This window comes from Hetaerina americana, unplaced genomic scaffold, assembly GCF_022747635.1.
Source record: "Hetaerina americana unplaced genomic scaffold, ioHetAmer1.1.p SCAF_1, whole genome shotgun sequence".
In the NCBI taxonomy this organism is placed as follows: Eukaryota; Metazoa; Arthropoda; class Insecta; order Odonata; family Calopterygidae; genus Hetaerina; species Hetaerina americana.
Genome location: NW_027286069.1, coordinates 38,899,242 through 38,915,797, shown reverse-complemented (window position 1 = coordinate 38,915,797; position 16,556 = coordinate 38,899,242). Strand labels below are relative to the sequence as shown.

The 16,556-nt window shown below is 37.0% G+C and overlaps 1 protein-coding gene across 1 annotated transcript; it reads left to right on the top strand.

The window, feature by feature from the left end:
* Positions 1–13,293: 13,293 nt before the first annotated feature.
* Positions 13,294–14,757, top strand: ND-13A (NADH dehydrogenase (ubiquinone) 13 kDa A subunit). Its single transcript, XM_071599631.1, has 3 exons — positions 13,294–13,465; positions 13,579–13,755; positions 14,605–14,757. Exons 1-3 carry the CDS (start codon positions 13,328–13,330, stop codon positions 14,668–14,670), a joined length of 381 nt encoding a protein of 126 aa, XP_071455732.1. The 5' UTR covers positions 13,294–13,327; the 3' UTR covers positions 14,671–14,757.
* Positions 14,758–16,556: the final 1,799 nt, after the last annotated feature.

The following is a 16,556-nucleotide window of genomic DNA, read 5'->3' as shown; positions in this document are numbered from 1 at the left end:
GTGTGTGTATATAAACACATACATACATACACACACACACACATATATATATAAACATATATATAGATATAAACATATATATATATAAACATATATATATGTACTCACACATATATATGTGTGTGTGTATGTATATATGTATGTATACATACAAATACGAAATCCCGCCGAATGGCGAACAAATACTCATTCACATTGAAATAGATGTAAGGAAAAGGGATAGGAACAGACATAAAGGACGAACACAATAGAGGTGGGAAGGTGAAATCAGTCAAATCATGAGTATTGTGTTCGTCCTTTTGTGTGTTCCTATCCTTTTTCCTTGTATCTATTTCTTTGTGAATGAGTATATGTATGTGTGTATATATATGTGTGTGTGTATTAATATATATATGTGTGTATGTGTACATAAAACAGCATCTTCACTTGACAAGATAAACAGTTAATGCATAATTCCAGTGGTGAAAAAACATGAAAACACTGGCATATATAGTAGTGTTTTCATGTCTTTGTCACTATGGGTTATGTATAAACTGGTAAATATTTTTAAGTAAGAAGAAAGGATGTTATATTTTTCCATAGGAAAGCTAGGATGCTGATGAAAATTTATTTTTTTGATCAGGTTGATGTATATTTTAATGAAACTTTGAACAAATATATTTGTGTTACATCTTGACACTTTTAAATCTTATATCTCATTGTAAACTACATACTTAGAGACCTTGTAAGTTTTTCATGGGTTCTTACCTACAAGAAATGGAAATATTTTTCTGCCTTATTTATCTTTCAATTTATGTAACATCTGCAAAATTTTAATTTACAAAACATCAAAATAAGCTTTTAATATATTTCTTCTCCTACCTCAAATTTACATAAACTTAGTTTTACAAATATTTTTCCTGGTTCCTTGAAATTTATAAAAACTTAACCATTTTGCTGACCTCATTTTCTTTCTATGCAATTAACCTTTTTCAAAAGAAGCTGAATTCATAATCCCATTCCTCTTGTCGTATTCCATCTGTAAGGGTATTATTAAATGCGAAATCACAATGGGTAGTGATAATCATATATGTAGATAAAGGCCTCTTCATGATCTCCAATGCTTTCTAATGAAGACATGGAGGAAATGTTCACCAACTCAAGCGAAGGCCCGACAGCTGGAATGAAAATCTGGGAAGGTGATTGAGTCAAGGTGAATGCTGCCAATTTTATTATTCGTAATAGTATCTGCTTGTATGCCTTGTACTCTTATAGACCTACAAACATTAAATTTCAATTGATCACCGAGGAAATGGAGTATGTTAATTTCACAAAATAATTTCTGTAAAGTTCTTTATCATTTTATGCCTCTTGTGCGATGAGGTGGATAGGAATTTTCAGTGTTTGATAGATGTGACCCTTGGTTCTATTAAAATGAAGTATACAGTATTTATATTGAGTTAAACTGCAGGTATGTTGATCCATGTAGGTGGAATAATTTTATCCTAGAACAACAGCATTTTGGCCACATGAAGAGCAACACTTTCCAATCTTATAAACCATGATTCATTGTTTATTTGATGCTAAAGAGATGATTATTTCTTTAGCATATGTATTTGGAATGGTTCAATATGTTGGATAAAATTATTTTATATCAGCAATTATTGTTGTCACATTCTTTTCCAATGTATTAGGCTCTCTGCCTGCTCTAGCTTCAAAGATTTCCCAGCCATAACATCTTTTCCTCAATCTACCTGTGGACCTTTTTCCCCCTGGATGATACCTCTTAATGTTTTTAGTCGTCAGTGCTCTTGCATCCATTGCACAATGTCCATTCACCTATTTTTCTAAATATTCACCTACCTGAGTTGAAGTTGTAAATATTAAATTCATCTTCTTTTTGATTTATTGAAAAATATTTCCTTTAATAAACATGTATTTTTCATTGCATAGCAAAATAATGTTTTTGGGTGCAGTTATTTTTTATTGAAGTTACAAATGCACCAAGAAGTAAAACCTCTTGTGGAGGCTGTGTGGTCTCCATAAAAGAGATATGAAAAGGATAAACTGAGCTTATGGTCTTTTTTAAGACTGAATATATTAAATGATATTTCCCCAAGCCACAAAAGGTTTTCTTACACCACTGTAAAAGGAAAAAAAAGGAGGGAATGTTGAGATTGGTTTGGTGATTTATGGGGAAAGTTAACCCCTCTTTTTTTCCTTTTACAGTGGTATTAAAAACCCAAGGAAACCAGCAAAGTTTTATCTCCAGCTTTTAGCGGAACTCTTAGCTGTTCAGAGAGGTTTTCTAGGGTTGTAGCCAAGGACCCATTTTTCCAAGGTGCTAGTCATTTTGCAAGTCCCTGTAATTTCCATGTACAGAGTCCACTGAGGATAATATGTGGTGCGGCCCTTGTTTCTTGGCTAAATTAGGGAGTATGTATGTGAAGTAAAAGTTTTGTATTGTACTTAAAGACTGTTTTCAGAGGACTTGTAAGTTGTCTTTTGGTTTTGAGAATGGCCTCAGGATTACCACAGTTACCACTTTGTCCCAAACTCTGCAAGGAAAGTTCCCATTCCAATAGGTCAATGGCTTCCTCCCCTTCTGTTCTCTCTACAGTAGAAACATAGCCGCCATACTATAGGGCAACCATGGGAGGAAGATATAATGGGACTGCCATCTTACAGCTTCATCACATGCCAATATGTTGTCAAGGTTGCCTTCCTACAGCGTTTAATGACCAAATATTTATTTATATTGCTTTCCACTGATTCAAATTCTGATGTAAAACAGATTTTCTATACCCTAAGGGCTCTCACCACTAATGTCATCCATGTTACATGATCCCCGGTTTCTAACATGGTGGATACTCTTCATTTGGCATCCAGTCTTTGGCAGGATTATCATAGAGATATTAATTACTATATATCAGCATTAGCATATTGTTTCATGAAGAAAAGACCCCAATTAATATTTAACAAATAAGCATGCACCTCTACCGGGATAACTATGGCTTATGGATGTTATTTTACAATAATTCCAGTTCCAGCAAACCAGGTATGGTAGAAAGAAATCAGACATTAAATCAAAAAGAATGGAAATTGTTTACATATCAATCATTCAAGTGAAATATTTTGCTGATAGAAATATCCGTTACTCTAAAATATTATCATCTCCTTACAAAATACTTTTAACTGTAAAAAATACCTGACAAATGAATGAACGTAGCATAGGGTCTGTGATGAACTCAGTTAAGCATTGTGCCTACTGTCAGTGTAAGCCACTCTAACCAATTGCTTATTTAGCCTTTTAAGTGAGTGCCTAAGTCACTGTGAGCAATGCTAACAAATTTCCCAAAAATACCAGCGTTACTCTAGGGGACCCTTATCTTAGTGACCATAAATGCATAAATCAATTAAATAATCCTTATTTTTATACTTGATTCATTTTTTTGTGCCTCATATATTTGATCAAGTTTTGGCAAATTATTATAAATTTAATGTTTTACATTATTTCCCTCAACTCCATTTCTCTTCAAATAGCCTTTCAATTTTTGCATAAAATATGCAACTATGCTCAAAGAGGTTTATGACGTTTACCTTCCATAAATTTTTTCACTGTGATGTATTGTCCTTTCCATGGACATTGAAGAGCTTGTAAGTTGTGAGACCCCTAGAGCTGTACAGGTGGAAGCAATAATAATTGCTCTTGGTACAGTCACCCATGTCAGATAAGTTGAAGGGTATGAGATGAATGGTAGTCCATGCAGAATCTTGTTTCTCAGTGGAGCTACTGAAAAGGCAACTGGCCAGTGGGGCACTCATTCCATTGATGGTGTAATATTGAAATGCAATTGAGGAAGGTGTTAGGGAAACCATCCCAATAGTTTATCTCAAAAAATAATGATACTCCGCCCGAGAATGAGTTCTGACAACTACAGGGGTCGCCCCTCTGGGATGTGTCGTGTTCAGTAGTGGGAGAAGCCCAACTCTCATGGCTGTCATCTAACAAGATCCTCGTAAAGCAAAATCAGCAGCACAGAAGGGGGCTATGGTGTAGGGACATGGAATGCCCATGGGGAAAAAAAAGGGTTTTGCAGGAGACTTGGTCTAATCTGAACAAACAGTTAAAACACCACTATGGAAGTAGGTTTGCTGGTAAAACGCTCACATATTCGAGAGTAGTCTGCTATATATCAGACTATAATATGATTTGGCTCATGGTTAGGAATAGCATAATTGATTAGCATTTCCCTGGGTGTGAATTCAGATCATAATTTGGCACTGATGAAGTGCAATGCCAGATTCAAGAATGTTAAAAAGGGAAGACCGTTGAAGAAATGGAATGTAAAAGCATGAACTAGTACAAAAATAAAGGTGCACCAGGAGGCAGTGGAAAATGTATGAAAGAGTACAAGGAGTGGAGGAAATGGAAGAATGTAAACTCAAGAATTTGGTATAATGAAGTGCATAGAATTAACCAAATGATAGAGGCAAGAAACTAATAAGGCGGAAGAAGAATGGTGAAAGATGTAGTGGGAGGGTATGGAGAGTTTTCAAAAGAGGTGTGAACTGTATAGAAAGGTAAAAGTACCATCAAGAACTAAGATGGAGGAGGCCTTGCATCATACTACAGGTCAAGTAGGCAATAATAAGTTGAACCAGGAAAGATTCAAGAGAAATGGAAAGAATACTTGAAGGATCTATATGGTAAAGATATTAGGTTACCAAGTATTGACAAAAAGGGGAAATTATGTAGATGGGAATAGCTTAGGTGCAGGCAAAGTTAATTGTGAGATAGAAAGGGAATTAGAGAAGAAAGGTTTTGGAGAAACATAATAGGGTCTAGTGAAACATGAAGGAAGAATTGGATAGAATAATTCATAGCACCTAAGAAGAAGGAATTTGGTGAGAGCATTAGAAAATCAGTTAAATAGATGAGGGCTGAGAGCCAATAGAACAAAATTCGGTTATGAGTATTTCAAGAAAGAGGAAGGTTAGGTGAAATATTATATTTGCAGGTCATAAGCTATAGCAGGTAGAACAGACCTTACTGGGAAGTGTTTTGAAAAATGATGGTCAAAGTAGTAGGGACATGAGAAGAAGAATTGAATTCAGCAAAGATGCTTTCGATGTAGAAGAAATTGATGACGAGAATGTTGAGCAAGGGTGTTCAGAAAAGTGAAAACTTTGACATGTAGCATGGTTTTGAATGGTGTGAAAGTGTACTTATTGAAGCAAGATAAAAGGCATTGATTGGAGATTTTTGTGATGTAGGTTTGAAGAAGGATGGATAATGGATGGATAGGAAAACAAATGAAGAAGTACTAGGCATGATGAGGGAGGAGAGAGGATGTTTGGCAGAAATCCAAAGGAGGCAGGAATGGTCAATGCGAAGCATTTGAGATGTGATGAAATGTTGAAGACAGTAGTGATACAGGGGAGAATGTTATGCAAGTAACATGAGGCGAGGAAAAGAATAGCCATAATGGATGGAATGAAGAGAGATAGAAAGTATTCAAAATTGAAGAAGGGCTTGTCGTAGTATAGGGTGTCATGTTGTGTCTTGTTAGATGGGGTTAACCAATGCATCATTGTACCCTAGTTGTACTGTAGTGCTGTTCAGTCTGTCCATCCAAAGCTGACCTTATATGATAGGTTATCAAATCATAATATTGTATGACTTGCACAGAAACTCAAGTGGTGTTATAAGTAAAATTTTTTATTCAGCAAAATTAACATACTGCATCAAAGGTTTTCATGGCAATTCAATGATATACAGAGAGAGGTGTTTCTGGGAATGGGCTGTGTGTGGGGAATACATGTATTTGGGCTAATAAGGAGGGAATCCCATGGATATTTATAAATAGCAACATAGGGCCTCTAATATATAATTATCTCAGTTCCTGTCTAGAACCCCACAGCCCTTCATTGGTAGTATGACATTGCATGAGTAAGTTGAGGTACACCTCAACCAGATCCTGAATTCACTGAATGTCTCACCGCTGACAATCTCGTGAGTTTTAATGTCATGTAACTCTTCACCAAAGTTCTGATGTTGGAATAAGCCTCTATCCTCCAATGGTTCACCTGTGGGCAACTTCCATCAGACTACCCAAACCTTGCCTGAAGGAAGCAGTTGCCCTCCAATCCAAATTTGGCTTTCTATGAAATGGTGAAATATATTAACAGGCAGAAGGAGCTGCAATGGTAGCATGACTCACTGGCCATCACCAATATCTTTTAGGAACAGGGTCATTTCATCCTGCAGCCTTGCTCCCAAATTTTGGCTACTATATGTGGATGACATGTTTGTCATCTGGCTGCATGGTAAGGAGAAATCAGAGGAGTTCCACCTGAGTATCTAGTGGCTCATCGAACAAATCTATTGAAACCAACTATCAAAAAGAGAAATAAAACACCCAGGGTGACAAGACCAAATGGTCGAAAAGAGAAAGGGAAAATCAAGAGTATATAAGATGGAGGAAAGCGGCACTTCACTCCTAAAGATCCTTGCTGCAACATAAGAAGAAACATTGACCCCAAAATGCTTCACACACAGCTCATCCTGAGAGCCACCTTTAAAATTTTTTTCTGCTTCAAAAAATGGATTTGATATTAAATGCTGATACTGCTGTTAAAGTCCATTGTAAACCACCAGTTGTGAGAAGTGGTATGAAGGCTGTATGCAATGAGTGTATGCTTTAGGTACCTGCTGATCCAGGTTAAAGAGAATATTAAATCCAGAGAGACTTAATTGTTTTAAGTTTTAATAGGCCTCTAATGTCTTGAAAGGCTTTTCATGTTTTGGGATAGAAGCTCTTCAATAACTAACTAGAGACCACTAATAATAATACTTAATTGTTAAGTACATGACATAGAACATCACCAATAAAGTGAATAAAAGGAATAGAATGATAATATGCTAGAAATATTACTTCATCATACAAAGTATTACAAAAAAGAAAACATCAGTCTAATTACAATTTCTCACCCAAGAATTCCTCTACATATATTGTAGTAACACTTGAGGGGTAATAACTTCTTTGGTTAAATTTTTATAGCAGTCATAGTGGGCTTATTTTTTATGGTCATTGACAGTTTATTATAACTTAAGTAATGATGTGTGGTATGGGCCTTTATTAGAAATAGTGAGTGGTTAATTTTTCAAGTGCACATTCTCCCTTCCACATGTCAAGTGATCATGCACGGTGGAATTTGGTAAAAAACAAACATTTGATTCTTTTTTACAAGTGTGCAAGGCAGAGTCATTAATATTAGTACACAACTATATATATATATATATATACATACATAAAATATATTCGAAATGGAACGCTCTTCGGCGACACACAAATATATAAAAACACAGATGTAGATTTTTAGAATATAGAGACACAAAGAAAGGACACTCACAATTTGTTATTTTCCGTTTCGACAGCACGGCTTTTCAATTCAATGACAAAATATATTTACAAATAAAAGGCACTGCAATGGGCACGCGTATGGCTCCTGCATACGCCAATCTTTTTATGGGTAAACTAGAACACGACTTTCTGCAACAACAAACCCTAAAACCACTTTTCTGGGCCTGCTATATCCATGATATTTTCCTCCTCTGGTCCCACGGACGCGAAACTTTATCCTCTTTCATTTCCTCTCTCAACTCCTCCTCCTCAGTATCATTCACTTCTTCTATATCCGACTCGAATATTACCTTCCTAGATATCGATATTCACCTCCAAAACAATACGTTTCACACTTCAGTCCACATTAAACCAACCAATAAGCAACAATATCTTCATTTCGACAGCTGCCATCCTCCTCACACAAAGCGCTCCATCCCATTCTCACTCTCTATCCGTGGCTTCCGTCTCTGCAACAACACCCCCTCCCAACAGAAATACTTGGACCAGCTGCATGAATCCCTCAGAAAATGTGGGTACCCTGAAAAACTGCTAAACAGTAAAATCCTCAAACCGTCAACCCAATACACTCCCCTCCCCAAACCAAACCGCCCAAAATGCCCTAATCTTATCACCACTTTCTTCCCCGGAACACACAAAATTAAACATCTAATCCGTGACCTCTTCCAATTATCAATAACACTCAGTCCACATCACTTTTATTCCCACACTGTCCCTCTGTTTCGTTTAAACGCCCGTCGAACCTGCGAGACATCTTTAAGTCCACAAATCCAACTTCAAGCACCCCCGTCTCTCCCCCGCCCCTATCCGCACCATGCAACCACCCACGCTGCAAATGCTGCCATCTTTTAAGACCCTCCCCCTCACTCAGTACCAACTCCCAAACACTCGCCACCTGTACCTCAAAAAATATTATATATCGCCTCTCCTGTAACTTCTGCCCTGCCTTCTACATGGGCGAATGCACGACCGCACTTTCCCTCCGCATGAATAACCACCGATATTCCACCAAATCTCCCACCTTTCTTAATTATCCCATCCCTACTCACACCGCTTCCCACAACCAATCTTTTGACGACTGCTTCTCTGTTTCGGTGATTGAAATCCTTCCCAAATCTGCGAGTATAATAGAGGTGAGAACCCGCGAGATGGTGCATATCTGGGTGGCCCAATCATTCAAACCGCCCGGGCTGAACCAAGCCCACTGAATGCATCAATTGGCTGCCTACATATCCCCCCCACCCCCCTGTTCATTTCCTATTGGTCCCTTTACCTCTCCTTCCCCCACCTCTCCCCCGCACATCCTCTCCGCTCTTCCCCGAAAACGCCATTCTGACGACGACAGCCGTGCTGTCGAAACGTAAAATAACAAATTGTGTGTCCTTTCTTTGTGTCTCTATATTCTAAAAATCTACATCTGTGTTTTTATATATTTATATACATACACATATATATATATATATATATATATATATATATATATATATATCACTATATATATATATATGTACACTATATATATATATATATCACTATATATATAATATAGTATATATATATAGTTGTGAACTAATATAGATTTCAAGACCATAGAGACACAAAGGAAGGATACTCAAAATATGTTTTTGACGGCTCAGCCGTCGTCTTCAGAATGGCATTCTCAGGGAAGAGCGGAGAGGATATGTCCGATAAAAAATTTGTAGATTCCCTTAAGCCGCCAGATAACCTTTGTAATATCTCACCTCTCAGACGTTTAGCGTCAAACAAAGATATTATAATCACGACAGCAGACAAAGGGTCATCCGTTGTCGTGCTAAACAAAGAAGACTGCGACGCTGAGGCATTTCACCAATTAAATGACCTTTCTTGCTATGCCCCCCTACCCCAAGATCCAAACCCTTCATATCAAAAGGATATTCCCTCTTTTCTATCCAATTTCGGTCCCAAAGAAGGTCTCTCCCCCAAAGATATATTCATTCTTTTGCCACCTAATCCTAAGACCCCCCATATCTATTTGCTACCCAAAATCCACAAAACCAATAACCCTGGACGCTCTATTGTCTCCAGCATCAACTCACCCACTGAACGAATCTCCCCATTAATAAATCACCACCTTCAACCAATAGCCACTTCACTCCCTTCTTACATCACAGATTTGCACCACTTTCTGGAATGGTGCGGATAGGGGCAGGGGAGAGACGGGGGTGATTGCAGTTGGTTTTGTTGACTTGAAGATGTCTCGCAAACTCGACAGGGGTTAAAACGAAATGGAGGGACAATGTGGGAATAAAAGTGATGTGGACTGAGTGTTATTAATAATTGGGAAGAGGTCACGGATTAAATGTTTAATTTTGTGTGTTCCGGGGAAGAAAGTGGTGATAAGATTGGGGCATTTTGGGCGGTTTGGTTTGGAGGGGGAGTGTATTGGGTTGACGGTTTGAGGATTTTACTGTTCAGTAGTTTTTCAGGGTACCCACATTTTCTGAGAGAGTCATGTAGCTGGTCCAAGTATTTCTGTTGGGAGGGGATGTTGTTGCAGAGAGGGAAACTGCGGACTGAGAGTAAGAAGGGGATGGAGCATTTTGAATGTGATGGATGGGCAGCTGCTATTAAATGAAGGTGTTGTTGGTCGGTTTATTTTTGATTGAGGTGTTGAACTCATTGTTCTGGAGGTGAATGTCGATATCTAGGAAAGTAATGTTCGAATCAGGTACAGATTAAGTGAAAGATACTACGAAGGAGTTGAGAGGAAATGAGGGAGGATTAGGTTTGGCATCAGTTGGACCAAAGGATGAAAATATCATCGATATGGCGGACCCAGAAGACTGGTTTTAGGGTTTCTTGTTGCAGAAAGTCATGTTCTAGTTTACCCATAAAAAGATTGGCGTATGCAGGAGTTATACATTTATTGCATTTGGTCCATTGCAGTGCCTTTTATTTGTAAATATATTTTGTCGTCGAATTGAAAAGCATTTCTGGTGAGAACGATTTGGCTCAGTTCGATTAAGGAAATCTGTGGATGGGGTGTGTGGTGTGGATCATCGGGTGTGGGATGTGTCGATGGTGTGGTGTGGTAGGGAGAGGTAATATTTCAGGGTTTCTAAGCCTTCTTTGTGGGGAATGGAGATGTACAGAGATGTAACAACTATTGTGGCCATGAGAATGGTTGTGTTGTGCGGAGTTGGGATTGAGTGTAGACGTTCCAGAAAGTGGTGTTAATCTTTGATGTAAGAAGGTAGTGAAGTGGCTATTGGTTGAAGGTGGTGGTTTATTAATGGGGAGATTCGTTCAGTGGGTGAGTTGATGCTGGAGACAATAGGGCGTCCAGGGTTATTGGTTTTGTGGATTTTGGGTAGCAAATAGAAATGGGGGGTCTTAGGATTAGGTGGCGAAAGAATGGATATATCTTTAGGGGAGAGACCTTCTTTGGGACCGAAATTGGATAGAAAAGAGAGAATATCCTTTTGATATGAAGGGTTTGGATCTTGGGGTATGGGGGCATAGCAAGAAAGGTCATTTTATTGCCCTAATACCTCAGGGTCATCATCTTTTTTGTTTAGCACGACAATGGATGGCTATTTGTCCGCTATCGTGATTATCATATTTTTGTTAGATGCTAAACGTCTGAGAGCTTGTCTCTCAGAGGGGGAAAGTTTATCTGGATGCTTAAAGGAATGTGAACTGCTTATGTGTCCTTTCTTTGTGTTTCTATGTTTTAAAAATCTATGTCAGTGTTTTTATATATTTGTGCATCGTTAAAGAGTGTTTGTGTGTTGTGTGTATGTATATAAATATATATATAAATCACATACCTTGGGTGGAGCTGCAGGTGCCCAGAGTGGCTTGCCCGGGAATGGACCCCGAGACCCTCCGGTCAGCAGTCCAACGCTCTACCTACTGGACTACCGCGACATATATATAAATATCTATGTATATATATATATATATATATATATATATATATATATATATATATATATATTTATTTATTTATATAATACACACATATAAACATATATTTATACATGTGTGTGTCTTAAACTCTAATTATAATTTCATTAAGGAATACTATGTTTCCTCTATCCCGCATGAATTTAGCATTTGTTTACATATATTCATGTCATTTGTGGTAAATAATTATTTAATTTTACTACAACTCATTGTTATTTATAAAACATTAGCTAATATTGTACGTAAATAGGTTGCAGATATTAAGCGACTGCAAATCTAAGAAAAAACGGAGTTGTCGCTTGGGATATTCGTACTCCTTTTAGAAACGGAAGCTATTGGCAAAACTAAATGCAATTACCAAGTATTTTAGTAGTGGGGAGTGAACAAATATTTCCAAAATTACTGTAAAAATAAACCTCCAGAAAATGGGCGATGCCTAATACTATACGTCACCATACAGTTCGTAATTACAATGCGAGCGTATAGTGGAGAATTACCGTATTTTCCCATCGATAACGCGCAATCAAAACTGTGTCGTAATCATGAATTTGTATAGATACCGCGCACCCAGAGGTTCATTGTTATCTTGAACGTGTATAGATTCCGTGCATCTGTATATACATACACTAATAGATGGTAACAACCAGTGAATGCATGAAATCATAAATGCCTGAAGTTATATCTACTGTAAGTGTACGGAAGATTAGTGCCAGGTGATTGAAATTAATTCCAAAGCACAGAAGGATCATAAAATAAACAATATTTAAAAGCCAACACAATCTGCCGCCTTATTGCTTTTTTCGCTACGATTCGTAAGTCAACACGAGACGTTGGTTTGTGTGCCCTTTCAGTAGCAATGTAAAGTAACTTTCAGCAAATCAAATATAAAAAATAAGAGAATGAATGACATGGAATTTTTTGTTGTTTGCTTCACTTCGATTTGTTAGTATCGGCGCTCAGCTGTTCTATACACCCTATGAAAGTGCCGCCTACATTGTGATTGATTCAAACCTGAATTGAGTTAAGCTTTTGTAATTCACATTTTTCTCAAGAAAATTACCTATGTAAAAGAAAATCTGATACAGTGATGTTTAAGGTAGAAGTCATCAATTTCGCGAGAGAAAAATGAAATCGTGAGGCTGCCAGGATTCATCCATTAATAACTCTTTTAAATCAAAGTTACGTCATAGTTGGGAAAAGTGGATGATGTCCGGTCTGAAAGACTACACGGAATCGGGAAGGATTAAAAGAGTGTCTCATGAAGAAATAAGTCGGTGGATACTGGAAATTCGGCAGGGTGTCAGAAGGACCTGTGCAAAAAATAGATTTGAAAAGGCTTTAGGTAATATTCAACGCCAGTGCTTAAAGAAGAGGGAGAGTTAACTTTGGAGAGTGAACTCGGTGATGTGCCTGAGGAGATAATAAATGCACTTAACTCATTTACTTGATTCAGGTGACGAATTTATAGGATTCGATTGATCTACCTATCCTATCATATATTTATACGTATTTGTTATTAATACGACGTACTTTACGTATACATGAAGTACTACCTATTAGAATAAATGAAGCTTATAAATTATATGTTTCTTCTTTTTCTCATGGATTTATGAGATGAAATAACTGTAGCAGTAGCAGATCTGTGTAATGAATGCAATTAGAAAGGAATGCTTCCAGACTAATTTATTCTTGCGAGACTCTTCTTTAAATTATTTTGTACATAGATATGTAAATGTTTGATTTTTTCAATTTGCAAAACATTGTGCGCATCGTTATTTTTTAGATAGTCTGAACATTATTGTTTAGATAACGCGTTCGTTATCGATGGGAAAGTACGATAGTGTATCTTTGATTAATTTATATTCTTACCCCGCGTAAAGGGTCGAATATCGAAAAGGGCTGTCGATACTTTCAGTGTTTTCGATCATAATGAGGTATCGGAGTTCGTATTTGTCTCGTTAGTAATTGCAATGGCGAACTTTGTATTAAGAAGTTATCTTCTAAGGGGGAAAATTTTTAATTATCGCCAGTTTTCTACATGCTCTACATACGCATATTCAGCTAATAAAGACTTCAGAGTTACAGATAAAGTTACTCATACGGGCCAAGTGAGTAAAGTAACTTAAAATCCGAGATCATGTGTATGTAGCCTGAACATTGTCTGCATTAAAATCTATGAACGCCTTGAAATGCTAATAGCGGAACATTAATTATTTTGCAGCGTTGGGAAAGCGATGACTATAGGATGGTGAGATTTATTGACCGTCCCAAGCATGTTAATACTAATATTGCGAGTGATTTAATTGATTCGGTGCCTCCAGAGGAACGTAAGGAACGAGTTGTATGGTGTGATGGAGGTGGCGGACCCACCGGACACCCCAAAGTTTACATCAATCTGGTTGGTATTATTTGTCGACGTAATTATGCCTGGAAAGAAAAGCGCCTCTAATGCGAGCAATTATTATCAGTACCCTACTAACACCAGTTTTAAAGTTCATTGTGTTGCAGTTAGTAGTTAATGTACCTAGGAAAAGGCGCTGTAAACCCGAGGTTATGTTGGCGCTAATAATTTATAAAATTTTGCATCATAAGATCCAGTGGTGTGTGTCATTTTTTTATTGTAAAAATCATTTACGTAGGATTGTGTGTTGAGAAACATGGTTATGTGATGTTATGAAAGAGCCATAGAACATTGACAGAAATATTTCTTATAGTTTGTAACTGTGGGTAGATTGAAAAATATTTTTCTTATGTGCATTCCTAGTGATTGAATCCATAATGGTGCACTGTGGCATGGTTGGTGTTACCCAGAGAATGTGGTTATCAAGTTAAAGAAATGTGCTATTGTTACACAATGTTAATATGCTTTTGTTATTTTATTATTTATTTTTGTTTGCTGGTATATGCTATTGACTTAGTGTTATTTTTTATTAAATAATCAAGGACAAAATTAACTATTTTAATAAACAATATTATTAAATAATTTAACAAGACTTGAAATAATGAAATTCAATATTGTCTTAATTATTTGTTTTATTTTATGAAGTGTTATGATGCACTTCTTTCTTCTGTGCTGAAAAATCAGTTATTATAATAATATCAAGGAGAATATGTGGTTGAAAATTGAAGTCTAGTTAGCTGAAAGTTATATTGGTGTGCTTCATTCACAAGGATTGGAGTACTTTTTAGCCAGCATGTTCTTTGTGAATTATTTTCTTTTATTTAATAGTTTCAATTTATTTTGCAGGATAAACCTGGGAAGCATATATGTGGTTATTGTGGCCTAAGGTTCCATAAGGATGATAAACACTGAACCATAGACGAAAGTTAAATTGAATGAGTTGATTGCCAGTTTTAGCAGGTGTACATATTGTATTAATAAAAATATGTTAAATAGTTACCCAACAACTATCATTTCATTTCCCTAAAATTTTCATTTCTTGTTAAATTTATTATCTCTTAGTGGTATATTTAGTAGCCTGTGTCGTGCTCGCATGTAAATTTTATTTTTCATCATTCTTTATCAATTTTTATGTTCCTAAATAATAAATATAATTGTTTTCACTCTGACTACCTGCATATGCATAGCAAACTGGTTGCCTCTAAAAATGTTGCCCAATATTCAATATGTCTATTGTTAATTAATTTAATAAGTTAATACAATTGGCAGCCTAGTGAGAGGTACAAAGATGGTGAATTTGTTCAGTTTAAAGCTAAGTTAGTTGGTCACTAGGTATAATTATTTGTGAACCATTAAACCTTGAAATACCAACAATTAAAGATGTCAAGTGTTTTTAAACAATAGCTCATTTTCCTTAATATCCTTGCTGAAAATACACTCCATGATGAGTGCGGGTATTCTATGTTATTTGTTGTCTCCTCAGATAATTGGAAGCCTTTGTTTACGTTATTGAAATTTTTACACTATTAGCTTGTATTTTCTAAAAATTTAGCATGTGTTAACAAATGGCTTAGAATTGTGCACTGATTTTAAAGGTAACTGTTGTATGTTGTCTAATTTGGTGGTCAATTCAACTTTCTGAGGATCACATCTATTAGGAGAATATGTTGAATGAGGCTTGATTAGCAAAAGATAACTCTCTTCTGTAAGTTCCTCATCACATTTCCCCTATACTACTCGACCAAATCATAATTTTCAGGTACACATCTTCTGTGTTTCATCTTGAGGAAAAGATTGTGAGTGATGTTAATACCCAAGAATTTAATCCAGTCTACACTATCAATTTCGTTATTCTTGACGAAGTAGACATTCAGGAGGGAATTGCTCATTTTCCAAAAATTTATCTCTACACACTTCAAAGTTTAATATTGATTGCCAAGTGTCGCACCGACGTATTTCATGAAGGTCATCTGCAAATGCTATTTTATCTTGTGCTACTTCAGATATCTCTCTAAACCGCTACATAATTAGCGAATCAAATATTAACAATGAATTTAATAGAGATCTGAATGAGGATATGGGAAAGAAACGGCTGTGGAAAGGCAAGTGGTTTGACCAGAAGTTAGGTTGCCGAATGCGTTTTCATTGACGACGGAGGTCGATCATAATTTGGCCCCGCAAACCTGGCAGAATTCTGCGCAGTTGGTTCTCGCGAATTCATCTAGGAATAAGAATTTACAAATTCTATTACTTACCTATTAAGTTAAGTGCAACCCTTCTGTTACTTACTTACCTACAGGGTCGCTCCCAAAAGTGGTAGGACTGATTTTTCTACAAGAATTTTATTGACGATATACTTACATCGACTTAATAATCTTCAAAGTATGCTCCTTCAGCTGCTACAAACTTAGTATAACGTTGCTCCCATTCCCCGTACGCCAGCTGGAAATTTTCTTTGGGGATGCCGTTGATGACCCTCGTCGAAGCCTCTTGAACGGCCTTTATCGAGTCAAAACGTCGTCCCTTGAGCTGTCTTTTCATCAGTGGGAAGAAGAAGAAGTCCGGTGGTGCCAGATCGGGAGAATAGGGCGGGTGCGGCAACGTGGCAACGCCGTATTTGGCCAGGAGCTGTCAGACGACGAGCGCGTCATGGCACGGCGCGTTGTCATGATGAAGCACCCAGAAGTTTGCGATGGCCGGTCGGACTCTGGACGTTGGATGCAGACAGACCCAACTGGTCTGCAATTTCTTCACTGGTTAAGCGTCGTCTGTATTCAGCAGTATCCTCACTCTGTCCA

Coding starts and splice junctions, on each gene's coding strand:
- ND-13A (XM_071599631.1), top strand. CDS start 13,328: ATGGCGAACTTTGTATTAAGAAGTTATCTTCTAAGGGGGAAAATTTTT. Junction 13,466..13,578: donor AAGTTACTCATACGGGCCAA/GTGAGTAAAGTA, acceptor ATTATTTTGCAG/CGTTGGGAAAGCGATGACTA. Junction 13,756..14,604: donor CCAAAGTTTACATCAATCTG/GTTGGTATTATT, acceptor TTTATTTTGCAG/GATAAACCTGGGAAGCATAT.